Below are 16,245 nucleotides of genomic sequence, written 5' to 3'. Positions count from 1 at the left end.
CAATTTCTGATTGATTCTGAAATTATCTCTCATTGATTCCGAGATTATTTCTCTCAATAGTTCTGTAATGTGTTTTCTAAAATTAATTTTGAAATTATACTTCTTTCACCAATTCTAGAATAGGTAGGAACCTCATTGAGAGTTTTTTTTAATCATTTTTCTGAATTCTGTAACTATATAAGCTTTTACGCCGGCGGGCCACTACAAAAAAAAGCTTCGGAGGCCACATGTCACCCACGGGTCATGAGTTGAAAGCCCCTGGTGTACAGCTTCCGAAGAACATGGGGTGACAGAGCAGAGGGCCATGGCTTTTTGGTTTGGTTTGTACAGGCGGAGCGCTTTGTCATTCTCAGACTCCAAACGTCCATATTTTGTAAACTTACTCACCGTGAAAAAAAATGGAGCCTTTCTTAGTCACTTTTGTCCATAACCAACAAACTGGTATAATAGAAAATAAAAACTGGAAAATAAAATTTCATCCAAAAAAATATGCCTTCTAGGAAAAAAATGAAAATAACAATACAATGCAGCAGTGGTTCCCCCCCTGGGGTCATATAGTCCCGTTGCGGTCTTGAGATATTCCATTGAGGCCATGGATGAAAATTAGATGAAAGCGGGAGTCATGACAAGGGATGAAGGGCCACAGAGAACTGCCAAGATATAACGTTCTGAATATGTTGGAAGACATATGACCACACTTTTTAACATTCATCATTGCAGCGGAGCTGTTCATGGACCCAGGGCCGTCTTAACCCATGTCCCCAACGAGGCCATAAATCGGGTTCCCATACAATGAGGGGTACAGGGCACACATGATGACATTTTGTACAATGATTTGAGTAAAAGTATGTCAGTTGAATATACACATACTTCCAGCTAAGTATGAGGCCCAAGAACATCAATTTTGCCCAGGGACTCATAACGGAGCCATGTGACTCTAGCCCATGGTGATGAGTCCGGAGGGGTAATTTATTCTGCAAGTCCGTTAGATCGCCTTGCATTTTGCAGACCTATTTTTCCCCATAAAATTTGGCAAGAATGATCTGTTTCCCCCCCCCCCTTCCTTGTGGATCCATGACTGGATCACGGTTACAGAGATCGATGTATTTACAAAGTTTTTGTTCATTACAAATTCAGTTGACTAAATTCAATTTAATAAGTAGAAAGGGTCTCACTCCTGGATGGGGAATCTGGGGGGCACTAGGAAATAAAAAAAAAAGTGGGGGTCACGGGCTAAAAAAGGTATAGAACCACTGCTGTGCAGTATAATTCGGTGAGAAACACCTTTGAACTGGAATATCTGCTGCCACCTATGATACTGAAATGTTAAAATTCTTCGATTGAAATTATGTGACCGGTTTCTAATTAATATCAATTGAATTATCAAATTTGACTTGAAATTCTAACAATTATTATTTCTTTGTTGTAAATTAATCAGTAAAATGCGCATTACTATGTCGACATCTACTTTGCAATTATAATCAAAAGTGGAACACAGAAGGTCTTAACAGATTTTTAAGTTATTAATGTTATTTTACTGCGCACACACATATCAACTGTTAAAATTTTGAAGCAAACTCGATAATTTAATTAACATTATTTCAAAAATTATTGGCTGACATTATATTACCCTGTTTTTTAGATACGATTCATCAGTCTATAACCGGTTGTTAATTTAAATCGAAGAATTATAACAGTTTTATTTGATAGGTAGCAGAACAAATTCCAATTCATTGATATTTCTCACATGTGATAATGCAATAATATACTGAATGATGCTTTCAATATTTTCTAGAAGGCATATTTATTTTTGTTGAAAAAACGTTATTTCTACTCTTTTATTGATCATGGATAAGAGTATAAGGTGACCATATTTCTTCGAGAGAAATACGGGTAATTGGGATTCCAAATACGGGAAAATACGGGACATTGCGCAATTATTGCCAACAATGACGCCAAATCCGAACAAAGTTGCCAAATATTGTTGAAATTAGGAAAAAAATCACAATGGCGGGAAATGAAGCGTTACTTCAAATTGCAGTGGATTAAAATGAATTCCACGAAAAACAAAACGTTCTCCAAGACAAATGTGGGAGATTAATATTCTCATTTATAGTTGTAATTATCGCAATAAAATTTATGAGTTGAAAAATAATTTCAATCTTTGACCTCAATAAAGAATAAAAATGCAGGTAGACTTCGTGTAAAATACGGGAAAAACCGGGACACTTTTGCCAAAAAGTCGGGACGGCCAAAAATACAAAAAATACTGGGACTGTCCCGGGAAATACGGGATGTATGGTCACCCTACAAAAGTAACTAAGAAAAAGCAATTTTTTCATGGTTTCCAAAAGTTTTAAAAAATATGGAGAATGACCGAGAACGTGCTTCCGTATATACAGTATTTTTCCTGCGCAGAAAAAATAAATTACCCATATTGCATAAGGTACTAGCTACAATTCCCGGCGTCGCCCTGGTTTTCTTCAATTGCTGTGAGAGGAATGGAAAAATGACAAACCATTATGAAGGAATAGACTATTGCTCATAATACTGGCAGCATCAAAGAAGTGACAAACCGTTGTAAAAGGCATACGAATGTCAAACGCATTGCTAGGAAACCACGGCAACCGAAGTAAACATCCCGAAAGTGATTGTTGAGGCCCAGTAATCATTGTCGCCCGACAGTTTTTTTTGCCCATTTCGGGCATTTGCCTAGCTCTGACGAACTTTTACTGTAGTAGCCTATCGTTTAAGTCGGGTCCGTTTGGTATATATGAAAAATTTGGCGACGATAGATCTAAAATTGTAGATTTGCATAGAGAACAGACGTACAGACAGAAAATCAATTTTATTAATTTGTCATTTAAAGATCGCAACACCATGGCTTAAATTCATTTCGACCGGGAATTACAAAAAAATTCGAATGGACCAATCGGATAGCACTATTCCGCGAATGTCCAATCAGGACGCTGCATTAGTATCTCACGCAGGCTCACAGTTTCATTCTGACCACGACGTTTGAAGTGAACAGACGTACTTCTTCCGCTGAGAAACCGAGCGTGAAGATTTGGTATTCAACCCAAATGGGAAACTCGGTCAGCGAAACTAGTGGTTAAATTTTTCCTCTGAAGACGGCACCCATTGGTGTTGAAATGCATTAGGACTTTTATTATTTTTTGTGTATTTGCCTTATTCGTTGGTGTCTTCTAAATATTCTTGGGCAAAGTGGATCAACTCTTCTACAAAGGAAAATATCTCACATCAGCATGTTGTTTAGCCGTACGCACGTATTTGTACATTTATCTCACTTCTAATCAGTTATAATTAGCTATTTAACACCACAGAATTATTTTCCAACAAAAAGAATCACTTTCAAAATGGAAAAAAATTTTGTTATGGTGCTTTTCAATGGAGAGTAGTGGGGGACGGGTATCTGTTCATTATCGGGAGTTATGTTGTTTCACCATTTTGTTTTCTGAATTGAAAAAGGAATATACTGTCAGATAATTTGATAAACTGCCCCCCCCCCCACCAGAGCTTAACGTATGCGCCCACCAGGCATATCACGGAGGACATGCTCGAGTGCATAGGAGCACTCCACAATAATGGGATCAGGTGCCTTTTTTTGGGGGCAAAGCCTCACATTAGCACGCAGATATTCGAGCAATGGACAAGGGCCACATAATTTTAGAGCCCTCCAACTAGAGCTTTGCCGGGCAAGCTCCCCAATCCGGAGGTGGATTTATGTGCCTGTGGGCTATACAAATGTTACCGCCCTTCACCTAGTCTAGTCTTCTTGACTACTTATCCCTCCGAATTAGCCGCCCTGGAGCTCTCTATCCCCCATAAAAGGATATCCAAGAGAAACTGACGTCTAGCGCTCGCGATTACTATAGGTGTTCATTCTGAGAGCGTATTAGCGAAAAACAAATGTTCGAGAATTGATATATTTGATTACTAACGACTAGCATCTATTTCGGAGCAGTTGGTACGACGACGACGCGCAACCGAAAGGTTCATGGATCGAATCCTGCCCGTTTTTATCGTAACATTTCTCCCCCGTTTTAAGTTACATTTTCAATTTTTTGAAGGATTATATTTATTTATTTATCATTAACTTGTAGTCAAAGCTATTATTACCATCAGAAAAAAATATTTTTTGTTCATGAAATCACACACACACTAAATTTATTCCCCTGAAAGTGAGAGATTCCAAACTCAATTTATTAAGCAAAAATTTCAATCATTTCAACACATATTCATTTTCTGCACACAAGGACTAATTAGACCGGGACCTACAATTTAATGCCCATTCCGAACGGCAAGCTTGTTTTTTGTACTCATCGAGAGGTTGGTGCGGTAACCCCTCGACGGGGGACAATTTTTTCTGCGGTCACGTCGCCGTTTTTTTTGTTGTACCCGTGTCAGGAAAGTTTTCTGACAAGGACGAACCGGGTATCGAACTTGCGACACCTCTAAACATCATTTGGTACTTTAGGCGAGTATCTTATCGACCTGGGCTACCGCGCCCCCGACTGATCTAATGCATATACGTATAGATGGATTTGTGGGGATTATTATTATAATTTTTGTAAAAAGCATGTTTTGGGCCAATGAGCCAATTTAGCCTGTATAATCGAGCGAGTAGTTTCTTTTTGTTACTGCCACGAGGCTGAGGCGTCGCCAGTCAGTTCGCTCTGGATTTTGAACATGTATAGTTAGTTCTCAATCTTCTCCGTGTGTGTTTCTTTTCCTTAATAATTGTGATGTGTTTAATTATGGATTAAAATGTTTAATACGTTCATCTCTTTTTTCCACATCATCGGCAATATCGCCATAGATTGACATCATCATCGTGCCTCCCAGCAATAATGACTGTGCCCTTCAAAGACTTCCAAGTCTATCTCCGCCTATGCCCCACACACATTTCATTACTTTTCGTATAGTGAAATGAAAGTATTTGATGTTTTGTGATTGTTATAATTTTTCTCAAAAATAAATAAAAACATGAATTTTTCCCAAACGCAACGCTATCGCGAGTGTAAAATACCGTAATCCGAATCTCACACAGTCAGTGGTTCCCTCCAATTCTTGGGGAAGCGTCGTTTTCCCTCCGTGTATTCGGAGGAAAATCCAAAGAATTATCCAAATAATTATATTAGAAGAAAGATAAAGAATTATCCAAAGAATTATCCAAGTAATAAAGTAAGAGGGGGGGGGGAAGTTTTGGGGGGATTCGAACCATCAACCGTTTGGCTGCTTTCTATTGTGTCGTCGTCCGACCAACTAACTGCTCCACAGTTTATGCTAGCCATTCGTAATTAAATACATCAATCCTCGAACATCTATTTGTCTCTAATGCGCAAGCACTGAGAATGGACACCTATAGCGATCGCTAGACGTTAGTTTCTCTCGGATATCCTTTTATAAGCATTGGGGGATGGTAGGGCCCCCCTGATTCTCCCTCCCACACTCCCTCCCCGTAAATATACCTATGTCTAAAAGTCACTCTTTCGGTTGTTCACATGCGTTCACACTATAAAAAAGTTTTCAGATTTCTACAACAAACTTTCGGTACTTTTCCGCCTTATGCAACAGTTACGTTAATCCCCCGAATAAAACATCGAAATGAAAGTTAATGCACGGAACGGGGGAAAAAATACGTAAAAAGTGCATTTCCAACGAATCGCAGAAAGTTATCACGTTGCTCCAAAAAAAAAAAAAAAAAAAAAAAAAAAAAATGGGGGCATTACAGTCCAGTTTGCATTCAACGAACTCTTCCGGGTAACGGAGTTTTCTATTTATTAATGAAAATTTCTACAAGATTTTAACTTTGAATGACATTTACGTATTATTTATACTTTACATTACGAAAGATAATTTCTACGTAAGGAAGTTTATCTAATTTTTTTTTTTTTTTGCAACATGTTTCGTGACTTCGAAGTCCTAACAAAATCAAACATAGAATAATAGAAAAGGGGGATATCTAGCTAATGTATTTATGGAAAGCTGAGAGAAAGAAAGAGAAACCCCCTTAAAGCTGTCTTTTTAGCAGAAACTTAATGTTACACTTAGAAGACAACTTGAAAATGCCGTAAAGTTTGACGTCTAGCAATTAAGATAAACAAAGTAGGACCAGAGAGACTTTTTTGCAGTTATAAATACAAACACAAAAGCCACAACAGGCATATTGCCCATCGAGATTGCTGGAAAAAAAAGATGTCGATAAAAAAAATGCGGATGTCAAATATAACTAAATTACACCAACTCAACATAATAGCATCTATCACGAAATACAAATTAATGATATACAGTATAATAAACTGCCTATAGAAAAGATTATAGTTGTATTATCTAAGAATGGACAGCTTCCTCGATTTATCCCAATATATTTATTGTACTTCTTTTTAAACGTGTCACTTGTGTTAGAATTGACGATCCCGTCTTTAGGATTATGTAAAGATAAGTGAATAGGCAATAGATGGATAGAACGAGCAAGTTTCAGTCTTTGTTTCGAATTCGTTTTGATAACTTGATTTACAAATTCTTATTTAATGAATTTTTTTTACAACGAAGTTTTTAGGTGGAACGATAAGACTTCATTAAATACAGACTTGACTGGATAATTTTGGTTAAATTCTGCAATTTCACTTTGAAAAAAAAACGAACGAAACCCTATTATTCCTACCTATATTATTTATAAACTGATATTATTTATCTCCGCATCAGCCAGCTGTCGAAACCTTTGTAGTGATAGCGGAAAGTGACATCACCGGATAAGACACCTTCTTGTGACAGTGTCAGAAATTGTGAGCTTTGGCCTGAGTAAGGTCTGGCTGTCCATGAACGGCCCCGTTAAGCGCACACGAGCTCTAAGGAAAGAGGATTTCGTTGGCTTTGTAGTCAAGTACGCTCACTCGGACATGGGTTCGATTCCCCGCAAGGCCAGATGAATTTTTCTTTCCTGGATTTATCTCCGCATCAGCTAGCTGTCGAAACCTTCGTAGTAATAGCAGAGAGCGACATCATCATCGAACACAAAACCATAGTTTGCTTCCATAGCATCATGACCCATTTCCACCAAAACTCATCGCCGTTAACGCGGAGGAATATAAAAAAAACTATCAGATGAAAAAATCTATAGAGAAAAATAATCAGTCCATAATCAGAAAGAAAAAGATGCTCTCCATCCATCTCTATCATAAATCTAAAAAAAAAACCGACACACGGTGAAAGGTGCTGCCGTATCCAGTGTCAACACACCCACCTCTAAACACAACGAAGGACTATTTCGAGAGAAAACTAGTCCGAAAGACGCGAGAACTATATTTCATACGGGGAAACAATTAACTTTAAGGATACGACGATAGGTGAGTTGCCGTGAGAAAAGAAAGGAAAAAAAAAAAGAGGTTAATGCCTCCCACGACCTTAAGTAGGAAAAGCCTTAACCACCGGCCCGGGTGCGAGCACAAAATAATCATCAACGATTTCACGAACATAAATCTTTAGGAAAAAATGCCTCTCTCTCTTCCTTCCGAATTGATTTCACGACCGGGTTATCAGAAAAATCTGACTCCGTCTGATGATGACTAGCGCAGATCATTTCGAAACTGGTCTCTCTCGTGTATGTAACCATCTATATATAAAGAGCAAATAAAGACTTCGTAGCCCTCCTTTAATAATAGGGTTGCTGCTTGTTATAGGCTACTCCTAACTACCGCCTAGTGTATAATGTCCGTCGGTCTCGGACAATTCAAGCTTGAACTTTCATAACTTATGATGGTAAATCTGGTTTGTTGGCTTGAGCATTTGCAGTCTACATTTTTAAGATTTCCTGCCCTAGAGAAATATGTTTCTGGCCGATTTGCTGAATCTTCTCGTTGTGATAGAACCATTCTGGAAGATGAGGGGCAACAAAAGCAAACTGGGACTTTTCTCCCTACGACGTCTCTCTTGTACAGAAGCCTAAATGACGTAACAAAAACTAGAGACTGATCAAGGCAAAAGACGACTTTATGGATATCAATGCTGACGTAAACTCTGAAAGAAAAGTGAATCGAGCCCCGGTCCCAGAGCTGTCATAATAATAGCCTCATAGATTCCGCAGGCAGAGTGATTCTTCTGTGGGAAGGGGCGACTCTACCTGGATTGAACTACCTTCCTACCATTATGAATTTTTACTCTCCGTAATTGAATAAAAATTGCCACCATAGCTCAATGACACGAGGCCTTTTTATCATTTGAGGACCTCGGCCCAATCCATGTCGGCACCATGCATTAAAACGGAACAGCCAGGTTTTCTTGCGATCCAGGCAAGTGCACTAATCAATATACTACGGATACACGGTTTGACTTTCTTTATGGCTAACACGCAGTAGCGTGACGCACAAAGGTAGAGATTTTGCAGCCAGCAAACCACCACCACCCCCCCCCCCCTCAAAGTTGCGACAATAGAGAACACGTCACGCTACTGTACGTATTACCTTATAACACCGCATCTGCCGGCAGGACAAAAGAGTCGAGGGACACCAGGTTTTCGAACTTAAGCGTTTCGTTCGTTCGCGCCGGAATGTTAATGAGGATCACTTTATGCCTTCAGTCAATTCAATGGATGTATAAAATAAAGATATTTAAGAAATTGCCAGAATATGTGACTGGAATTTCTCGGCTGATCACCCAGGCTGCCTAAGCGAATGCGGTGTAATAACAATAGTGTAACAGTAAAAAATTGGTTATAGTGCACTTACCGAGATTTTAAAAGCACTGGGGGTTCAATTCCAGAAGGAGACCATAATACTTCGAGTTCACATCGGCATTAATATATCCAGAATGTCTTAAAACTTCAGACCAGTGTACACACCGTATAATGTCTGATATGATCCCGCGCCATCTCACGTGACGCAGTTACATGACACAGCATAGTAGTGTGCATCAGCCTTTAGCCTCGTGTGATTCGTTTGTGTTACTGGAAAAGTGATGGAATCTTTCTAAGGTGAGCACTCTTCTAACCCAGAGTATACCGTCCAGGCATATTCTCTGTTCTGGTTAATGGTACTTTGGTAAAGAAAATGTGCCAAGTTGGCTAGTCTTGGTTCCTCCGGATGAAAACAATTCAATAAATGAGCACTGCAAATGATACTTCAAGGTCACGAAGTCAAGACAATTCTGAGCTGTGGACGAGATCTCAGTTGAATCATTTCCCAAAACATATTTCAAAAAATATGGTAGTTCTTACCTTGTTCTACTTGGAAATCGGTTTTAGCTTGCGTCAGATTCGTCGGACCGTACTCCTCCTTGAGCTGTCGAACTCCTTCCTCCGTCGAGTACATCTCCTTATAAAAGTCTTTGACACTCGTCACTGCAGACGGATCCTGCAGGGCTAACCTCTTCGTGGTGATGGTGGACGACGTCGAAGGACGGGGGAAATCGACGGCGTTCGAAGGAGCGCTTTTCTCGCTTCTGACTACATAGGACGCCACAGGTTTCGATTCCAACGTCTCGATTTTCGATGAAGCCGGTTGTTGTACGTACTTGACGGACGTGTGCACGTTGTCCGAACTGTACAGCGAAGACCACGGGATCGGGTTCTGTTGCTGCTGCCTCCTCACGTAAGGGGTCTTATCAAAGTTCTTGGCACTTTTCAGAAAGGAATTCAGATGGTTGAAATCGGTCTCCTTCGGAATCGGTAGCAGAGGAGAACGAGAAGTCACGGTTGGCATTCGGTGCTGAAATAAGACAAATTAGTGTAATTAGAAATCATAAAACATACTCTGAATTACGTGACAAATGTAATGTTTATGTATAGAGAGAGACGCCCTCTCCTTTGTTAGTACAGTATATACGGAAAACTGGCCGTATGAAGAGATATTGATGTTTAGGAAAGGAAAATTCATCTACCCGCTCACGGGGACTCAGAGCCCTGTTTCTTGTATGCCGGATGAGTGCTCTACCTCTAAGCTATGAAAGTAGATAAAATATATATCTGCTATTTAGAGCGTATATACAGGGTGTTTCAAAAATAATCACCCGATTTGAAATTGCGAAAAATATTAAACACATAGACACTTAAGATTAATTTTATATTACATGGCTAATCAAAGTTTTTTACAAAATTGCTCAATATTTACAATTTTACAAATAGCTCAAAGTGCTCAATATTTACAATTTTACAAATAGCTCAAAGTGCTCAATATTTACAATTTTACAAATAGCTCAAAGTGCTCAATATTTACAATTTTACAAATAGCTCAAAGTGCTCAATATGTCCACCTTTAGAAGCACGACATATGTGTCTATACGGTAGTCAAATTCATCCCAAACTTTTGTGAGCATGCTTGCATCCACTGCGAGTGGATTTCTGTGGACTACGTGCGAAACTCTGTCGGATGCGCTCCACATTTTCGTCTGATATGTGGGGACGGCCAGGGGAATTTCCCTTTACACACAGACAACCCGTGTCTCGGAATTGTTTATCCCATCGCTTAATGCTCTGAGCAGTAGGAAGTTCAACACCAGGGTATAGTCAACGAAAAGCACGATGAACAATTATTACGGTCGCACACCTCGCGATGCTTAGAACACAAAACGATTTCTATTGTGTAGTCACCATCTTGACAAACACTGAAGTGGCAGCTGAAGGAAGAGCGTTAGCTCTACCTGTCGGCAACTGCATGAAACTCGAGATTTCCCTCCTCTTTCTACCTATACATTATTCGATCAAAACGGATTAAAAGCTGAATAGTTATGATTCTTTTTGAAACACCCTGTATATATACAGGTAATTATAATTAAAACTATCGTACTTGGAGTAGTTTTTCCCCAAAAACTGTTTATCCGAATACATGTTTAAAATTGAACTATTTTTTAATTTAATTCATAAATCTCTCCGTGGTCTTGAGATATAATAATAATTTTGATTGTATTCGGATAAGCAGTTTTTGAGAGAAAAACTACTCAGAGTATTTCAGTTATAATCACCCTGTATGAAGGATGGCTCCGTGCGATGGACGATGGCAACATCACCTCGCAAATGACATTAAGACCATCAGATGTTATATTGTTCATGGCATTATATTATAATGCTGCTGACATTTTGTCTTTTTAAAGCAGATGATCATGTACCACCTCCTGATCCTTACAGAACGGGTTTCTGAACTTGAGGTCGGCTCGAGACACAATTAAAAACTTACTTTTTTTTGTGCCTAGATGATAAAAGCGGGATGCTTGTGGACTGGTGTTTTTCAACCTTTCTTTCCTACTTGCGGATCGGTGAGCTAAAATGAAAATTTTTGCGGACCGGCATATGGACTGGAGTAACAATTTGCGTACCGACGAAAAAAATATAATAGGAGAAAAATTTTCTAACCTACAAAAATTTATTAAATGTAAGAAATATACACTATGTTGCTGGGACGGAGGGGGAAGTCATGGGACACTTTGGAGTTGAAAGATATATTCCAGAATTTCTAGAAAAGTACTTGATGAATTGTTCTCAAATTTTGCTCGTGGAGACCTTATACATACAATTTCCAGTAGAAATTTAGTCACCAGTGCATTTAGGGGACTGACAAAAACTAAATAATAAAATGTTTTTGATCAACTCTAACAAAAAGCTGCAACTCATTTGTAACTTTCACAAAATATTTTACTTGCTACTTCCAATGCTTTTGTGCACTTCCGTAAAAACTGCGTGTATTTTTACAAAAGATATGAACGTTTCTTCTAAAAATTCTTAAATTTTCTCTCTCATTGCACGTTTTTAGACGAATTCTACGCAAATTTTTCCTATTCATTTTGAATATTCCTCCTATTTATTTTTTTCCGATCCCCAAATTATTTCTCATTTATTTTTTTGTGGTCCTCAAGATTTTCTCCAGTTTATTTTTTCCCAATTCCGCAAATAATTTCTTCGGTTTCGATTATTTCTTATTAATTTCTTTTTTACCGGTCCGGATATTATTTCTTTTATTCATTTTGATCATTTCTTTTATTTATTTCGATCATTTTTCTTATCAAATTGGAATATTTCTCCCACTTATTTTTTTGCCGGTCCGCAAATTATTTCTTCCATTTCCGCCAGTCCGCGAATCTGTTCACATCCGCAGATGTGGAAAAAGATTGAAGAACATTGCCCTGAAGTAATTGATGAAATACTACACGTAATATACAGATTATGGTGCATTTCCAGCGCACCAACGTCCTCAAATGCAAAATAAAACAAACAAAAAACCACATTTGTCTGAGTATTTATTACTCATCCCACAACGGCATCGGATTCCCGTCTTCCATCTGGAATGAGAAGACACGAATTCGGCGCTCCTCAGACACTTCAAGTAAGCAAATAAGAAAACTATCTTATTTCAAATATCTGTCGCGCGAAGACCTTATAATCAAGACATACCATCAATTCATTTCTTTTTACCCTGCGAGTAGAAATGGCGCAGCTCTGCATCCTGGAAAATGTGGCGATGTTAGTGTAGAAACTAATGGTATGCTCGCACGTGTGTTTGTCCAGACTGAAGATTATACAAAGAGATAAAAGAAAAATTGCAGGATTTTTTTCTCGGCCATTCGGGGATTATGGGTGCTAGGCTAGACTGAGAAACAGCAAAATAAAAAGATGAGGTCTGTATTTATCTCGCCTTGTGAGAATTTATTTTTTTCCCCCCTTTTGAGTCTTATTGCGGGTTCCGGGAATACCTGTTTGTGCAGAAAAATTCTCATGCCTATGCATTATTACATTAACCTGTCTTTCTCGGTACGAATATGTCCTTGAATAAAATTTTCGGGGCTAAAGACTTCATTTTTCTAATGTGATTGAATTTTATTTTCAACTAGCTATAATACCCGGCGTTGCTCGGGTTTTATTCAATGAGGCTTTTCAGATCACGTGATATCTCCGTCTTTCTTTGAGGGTCATACAAACCGTGTCTAAGTTAACCAATATGGTGACTTCCTGCGCGACTTATGAAATAAACATATTTTTTCCTTTTTTAAGGGGCGCTAAGTATTTCGATCCCCCCTGAACTTCAAGTTATCCATCTGCCTGTTTCTGCTTCCAAAAATGCTTAAAGTTGTGCAATTTTTTCCATGTACTTTTTGAGGGCCCATAATTAATTTTAAAACATCCCAAACTATATGAATTTATGCAGTTGATATTAAAAGACAATACGGTGACATTAATGTTCATGCTTGAGAGAATATAAATAAAAAGTTGAAATTAATGTTATTGCATGAATATCCAACTCAAAAGTAGGTCCGGCTAATTACTTCATATTTAATTTTCTGGGCTTCGTATATCTCTAAGCGAACTCAATGTTTCAAAAATCGAGAGTTCAATACAATATTTTAAATTATTGATGTGGCAGGAAACCCTCCACTAAGTTCCCGCATTTATGCAGTTTTAAATCGACAATTTTAACACTGATTTCTATGAGGATCATCCTTTTCCTGACCCTCAAAGCGATGCTGATGATGGTTATGACGTCTATTCAAAAAAGCCTCATTACTGGGATTGAAAATGCTGCAAACCATTATAAAGGCATAAACTATTATGCATATACTGGCAGCGTTAACGTGACAAACCATTGTAAAGGCTTATACACGTCTTAAACGCATTGCTAGGGAATCACGGTAACCAAAGTAAACGTTCGGAAAGTGAAGTGATTGTTGAGGCCCAAAAACCCTTGTTGCCCGAGAATTTTTGGCCCATTTGCCCTGTTCTGACGAAATTTTAAAGCAGCCTATGATTCAAGTTGGGTCCCATTTGGAATATATGCAAAATTTGGCGATGATCGATCAAAAATTGTAGATTTGTATAGAAGACACAGACACACATACTGACAGAAAATAAATTTTATATATATAGATTTTGTGATGCGAGTAGATCGTACCATACACGGCGTCCCATAAAAATTCGTAAATACTTTAAAAAAATCAATATTTTTTTAGAAATTGGTATATATTTGAATGCTTAGAGAATGATCTACTTTCCACTTGTTAATACAAGATACACTGAAAAAATGTCTAATTTTGTAGAAATGTGATTTTCGGAAAAAAAATTTCACCTCTGCCGCTACCAGTACTCGCACCCGGGTCCCTCGAATGCCGGTCGAGTGCTCTACCAACTAAGCTATAGTGACAGAATATTTAACCACTGGAGCGTATATATATATATGTTGAATGGTACCGTGCAGTGGCAGCAATCAGCTAGTAATGGCTCTTAAATGACATCAGACCACAAGATGGCGACATATATTTTGAGAAAAATGTAGTCTCCTGTTGTTAAAACAGTATCACCAGTAAAACTTGTCTTTAATGGAACCTTTATTAATCGTAAACCTGCCTTTAACGGAAAAAAATCTTGGTCCCGTGATTTTAATGCTTAAAATACACATAAAAAAAACTGGATTGAACGAAACGGAAAGGAAAATTTCATTCAAACACTATGAATGTTTCCCCAACCAATAGGACAAGGGACTCACACAAAATGTTGAAGTGCTTTTCCGAAATTTGTGCGTTCAACAATGCGCGAGTTCTGCATCATCCCCCCCCCCTACATTAGCAAAAACTGTTTCCGTACTTGATGCTGCGATTTTAAAAAGCCATATTGTAGTAATGCAGTTGCTTCCTGAAATTGTTACAAAATTTTTCGGAAAAACAGGCTTTTCTAGCGAAAGTTATTCTAATGAACAGGAATATTTGTTTTGTTACGGGAGAGAAAAAATAGTTCAAATTTTTTCCGACAGAGGAGCTGCATGGAAGTAAATCGGGAGCGATTGAATCTGGGGCTTTCTTAAATATATTCTTCAGCTGGTGTTTCGTGGATGAGGTGAAACAACTTCACCGATAATGCTTTATTCTCACATGTGAAAATTACGATGAAAACCTTAAAAAATCCAACAATGACTTTCTGGCCAGTATTAATGATCTAGAATTTATCTTTTTTTGGTTTAGAAATTGATTACTGAAAGTTCCCGTACTCGACAATAGATTTTCCAACAAAGCTCTATGCAACTTATACAGGGTGTCCCGTGTTCCATAAATTCGTGAATAGCTTAAAAAGTCATGAAATTCGAAGCCACGAACTGCCGACTGAAGCTGTATGAACGTTTCGGACACAGACGAGATTGAAGAAAGACTCGGGTCAAATCAACTCCCTGTTGGACTGGTTTTTTTGGCTAGGCAACAAAGACTCACTGGCAACACTTTCTATAGTAGAAAGCCTCAGCGCGAAGCTCATGACGTCACTGAAATGGTACATTTCACGTATTGTCATTGAATATACTACACAAAAAAAAGGGTAAAAATTTCGCATACGTCGGACTGCTACATTCAATAACTACAGGTGAATAGACGACTTCACTGACGTCACAGCTTCGCACGGAGGATTTCTGCTATAGAAGGCGTTGGCACTGGAGCTCACCTGAGAACACACCGCCCGTTGGCTACACTTTAAGAACCTTACTCGTGGGAGGGCAAGAGCCGAGCCGTATAGGCAACTGTTGTATGGCAGCTGAACTTTGACAGCCGGGTGACTGACCAAATATTATCGCGAGGAGGCTTTGTGTGTGTGTACTTTGTGTTTATTTGTATACTTTATGCTTATTTGTATACTTTGACTATAATCGTTTTCGCGGACCTCGTCCGGATTTCGGCTTCCAGGAGATCTGGGGACTCAGATACACACACGCACTACTTCCGACACAATAAATCGGTAGTAAACTTCCTATGATGATAGACCGGAGTGGTGCTAGGTTGTAATGAATGGTTTCCTTGGCCCTCTATCGACACAAATATCAACTAAACTTTTTCTGCACTAAAAAAAAACCCCTTTGTGAGAATAACTTTTCGCAAACAGCATTCAAGTATACCAATTTCTGCAATTTTTATACTTTTTACGAATTCATGGGACACCCTGTACAATCATTACTCACAAAAATTCGATAAATGCCCAGACTATGTAAAACAGACTAGAACCAACACTTGAAAAAAAGAAGTGATAATTGAATATTATGTACATTCTAGAAACATTTAGCTTTCATCACGGATCATTTTACGTCTGGTCCGAGTTACAAATCTTAAATAAGAGCTCGGAAATATGTTGAATATGTTTCCGACACGTCGACAGCGCTAGAGATTTCTTAATGATAACCTAAATAAATAAAGAAATATGTATATAAAAGATTTTTCGCGCCCAGAATCTTCAGCCGTATCATCTCTCACAAGTTCTTTCCTTTAGTTGTC

At 38.4% G+C, this 16,245-nt stretch overlaps 1 protein-coding gene across 1 annotated transcript in view; it reads right to left on the bottom strand.

The window, feature by feature from the left end:
• LOC149070231 (uncharacterized) overlaps positions 1-16,245 on the bottom strand; it is a 121,033-nt gene that overhangs the window by 32,558 nt on the left and 72,230 nt on the right. The window contains exon 2 of the mRNA XM_089249680.1: positions 9,236-9,725. Coding sequence (XP_089105806.1) covers positions 9,236-9,725 — 490 coding nt within the window. The remainder of the gene's footprint in view (positions 1-9,235; positions 9,726-16,245) is intronic.

Source organism: Pholcus phalangioides, unplaced genomic scaffold, assembly GCF_987345545.1.
Source record: "Pholcus phalangioides strain wild (caught in Gottingen) unplaced genomic scaffold, Ppha-v1.0 ptg000022l_1, whole genome shotgun sequence".
NCBI lineage: Eukaryota > Metazoa > Arthropoda > Arachnida > Araneae > Pholcidae > Pholcus > Pholcus phalangioides.
This window is presented reverse-complemented; position numbering and strand designations above follow the sequence as displayed.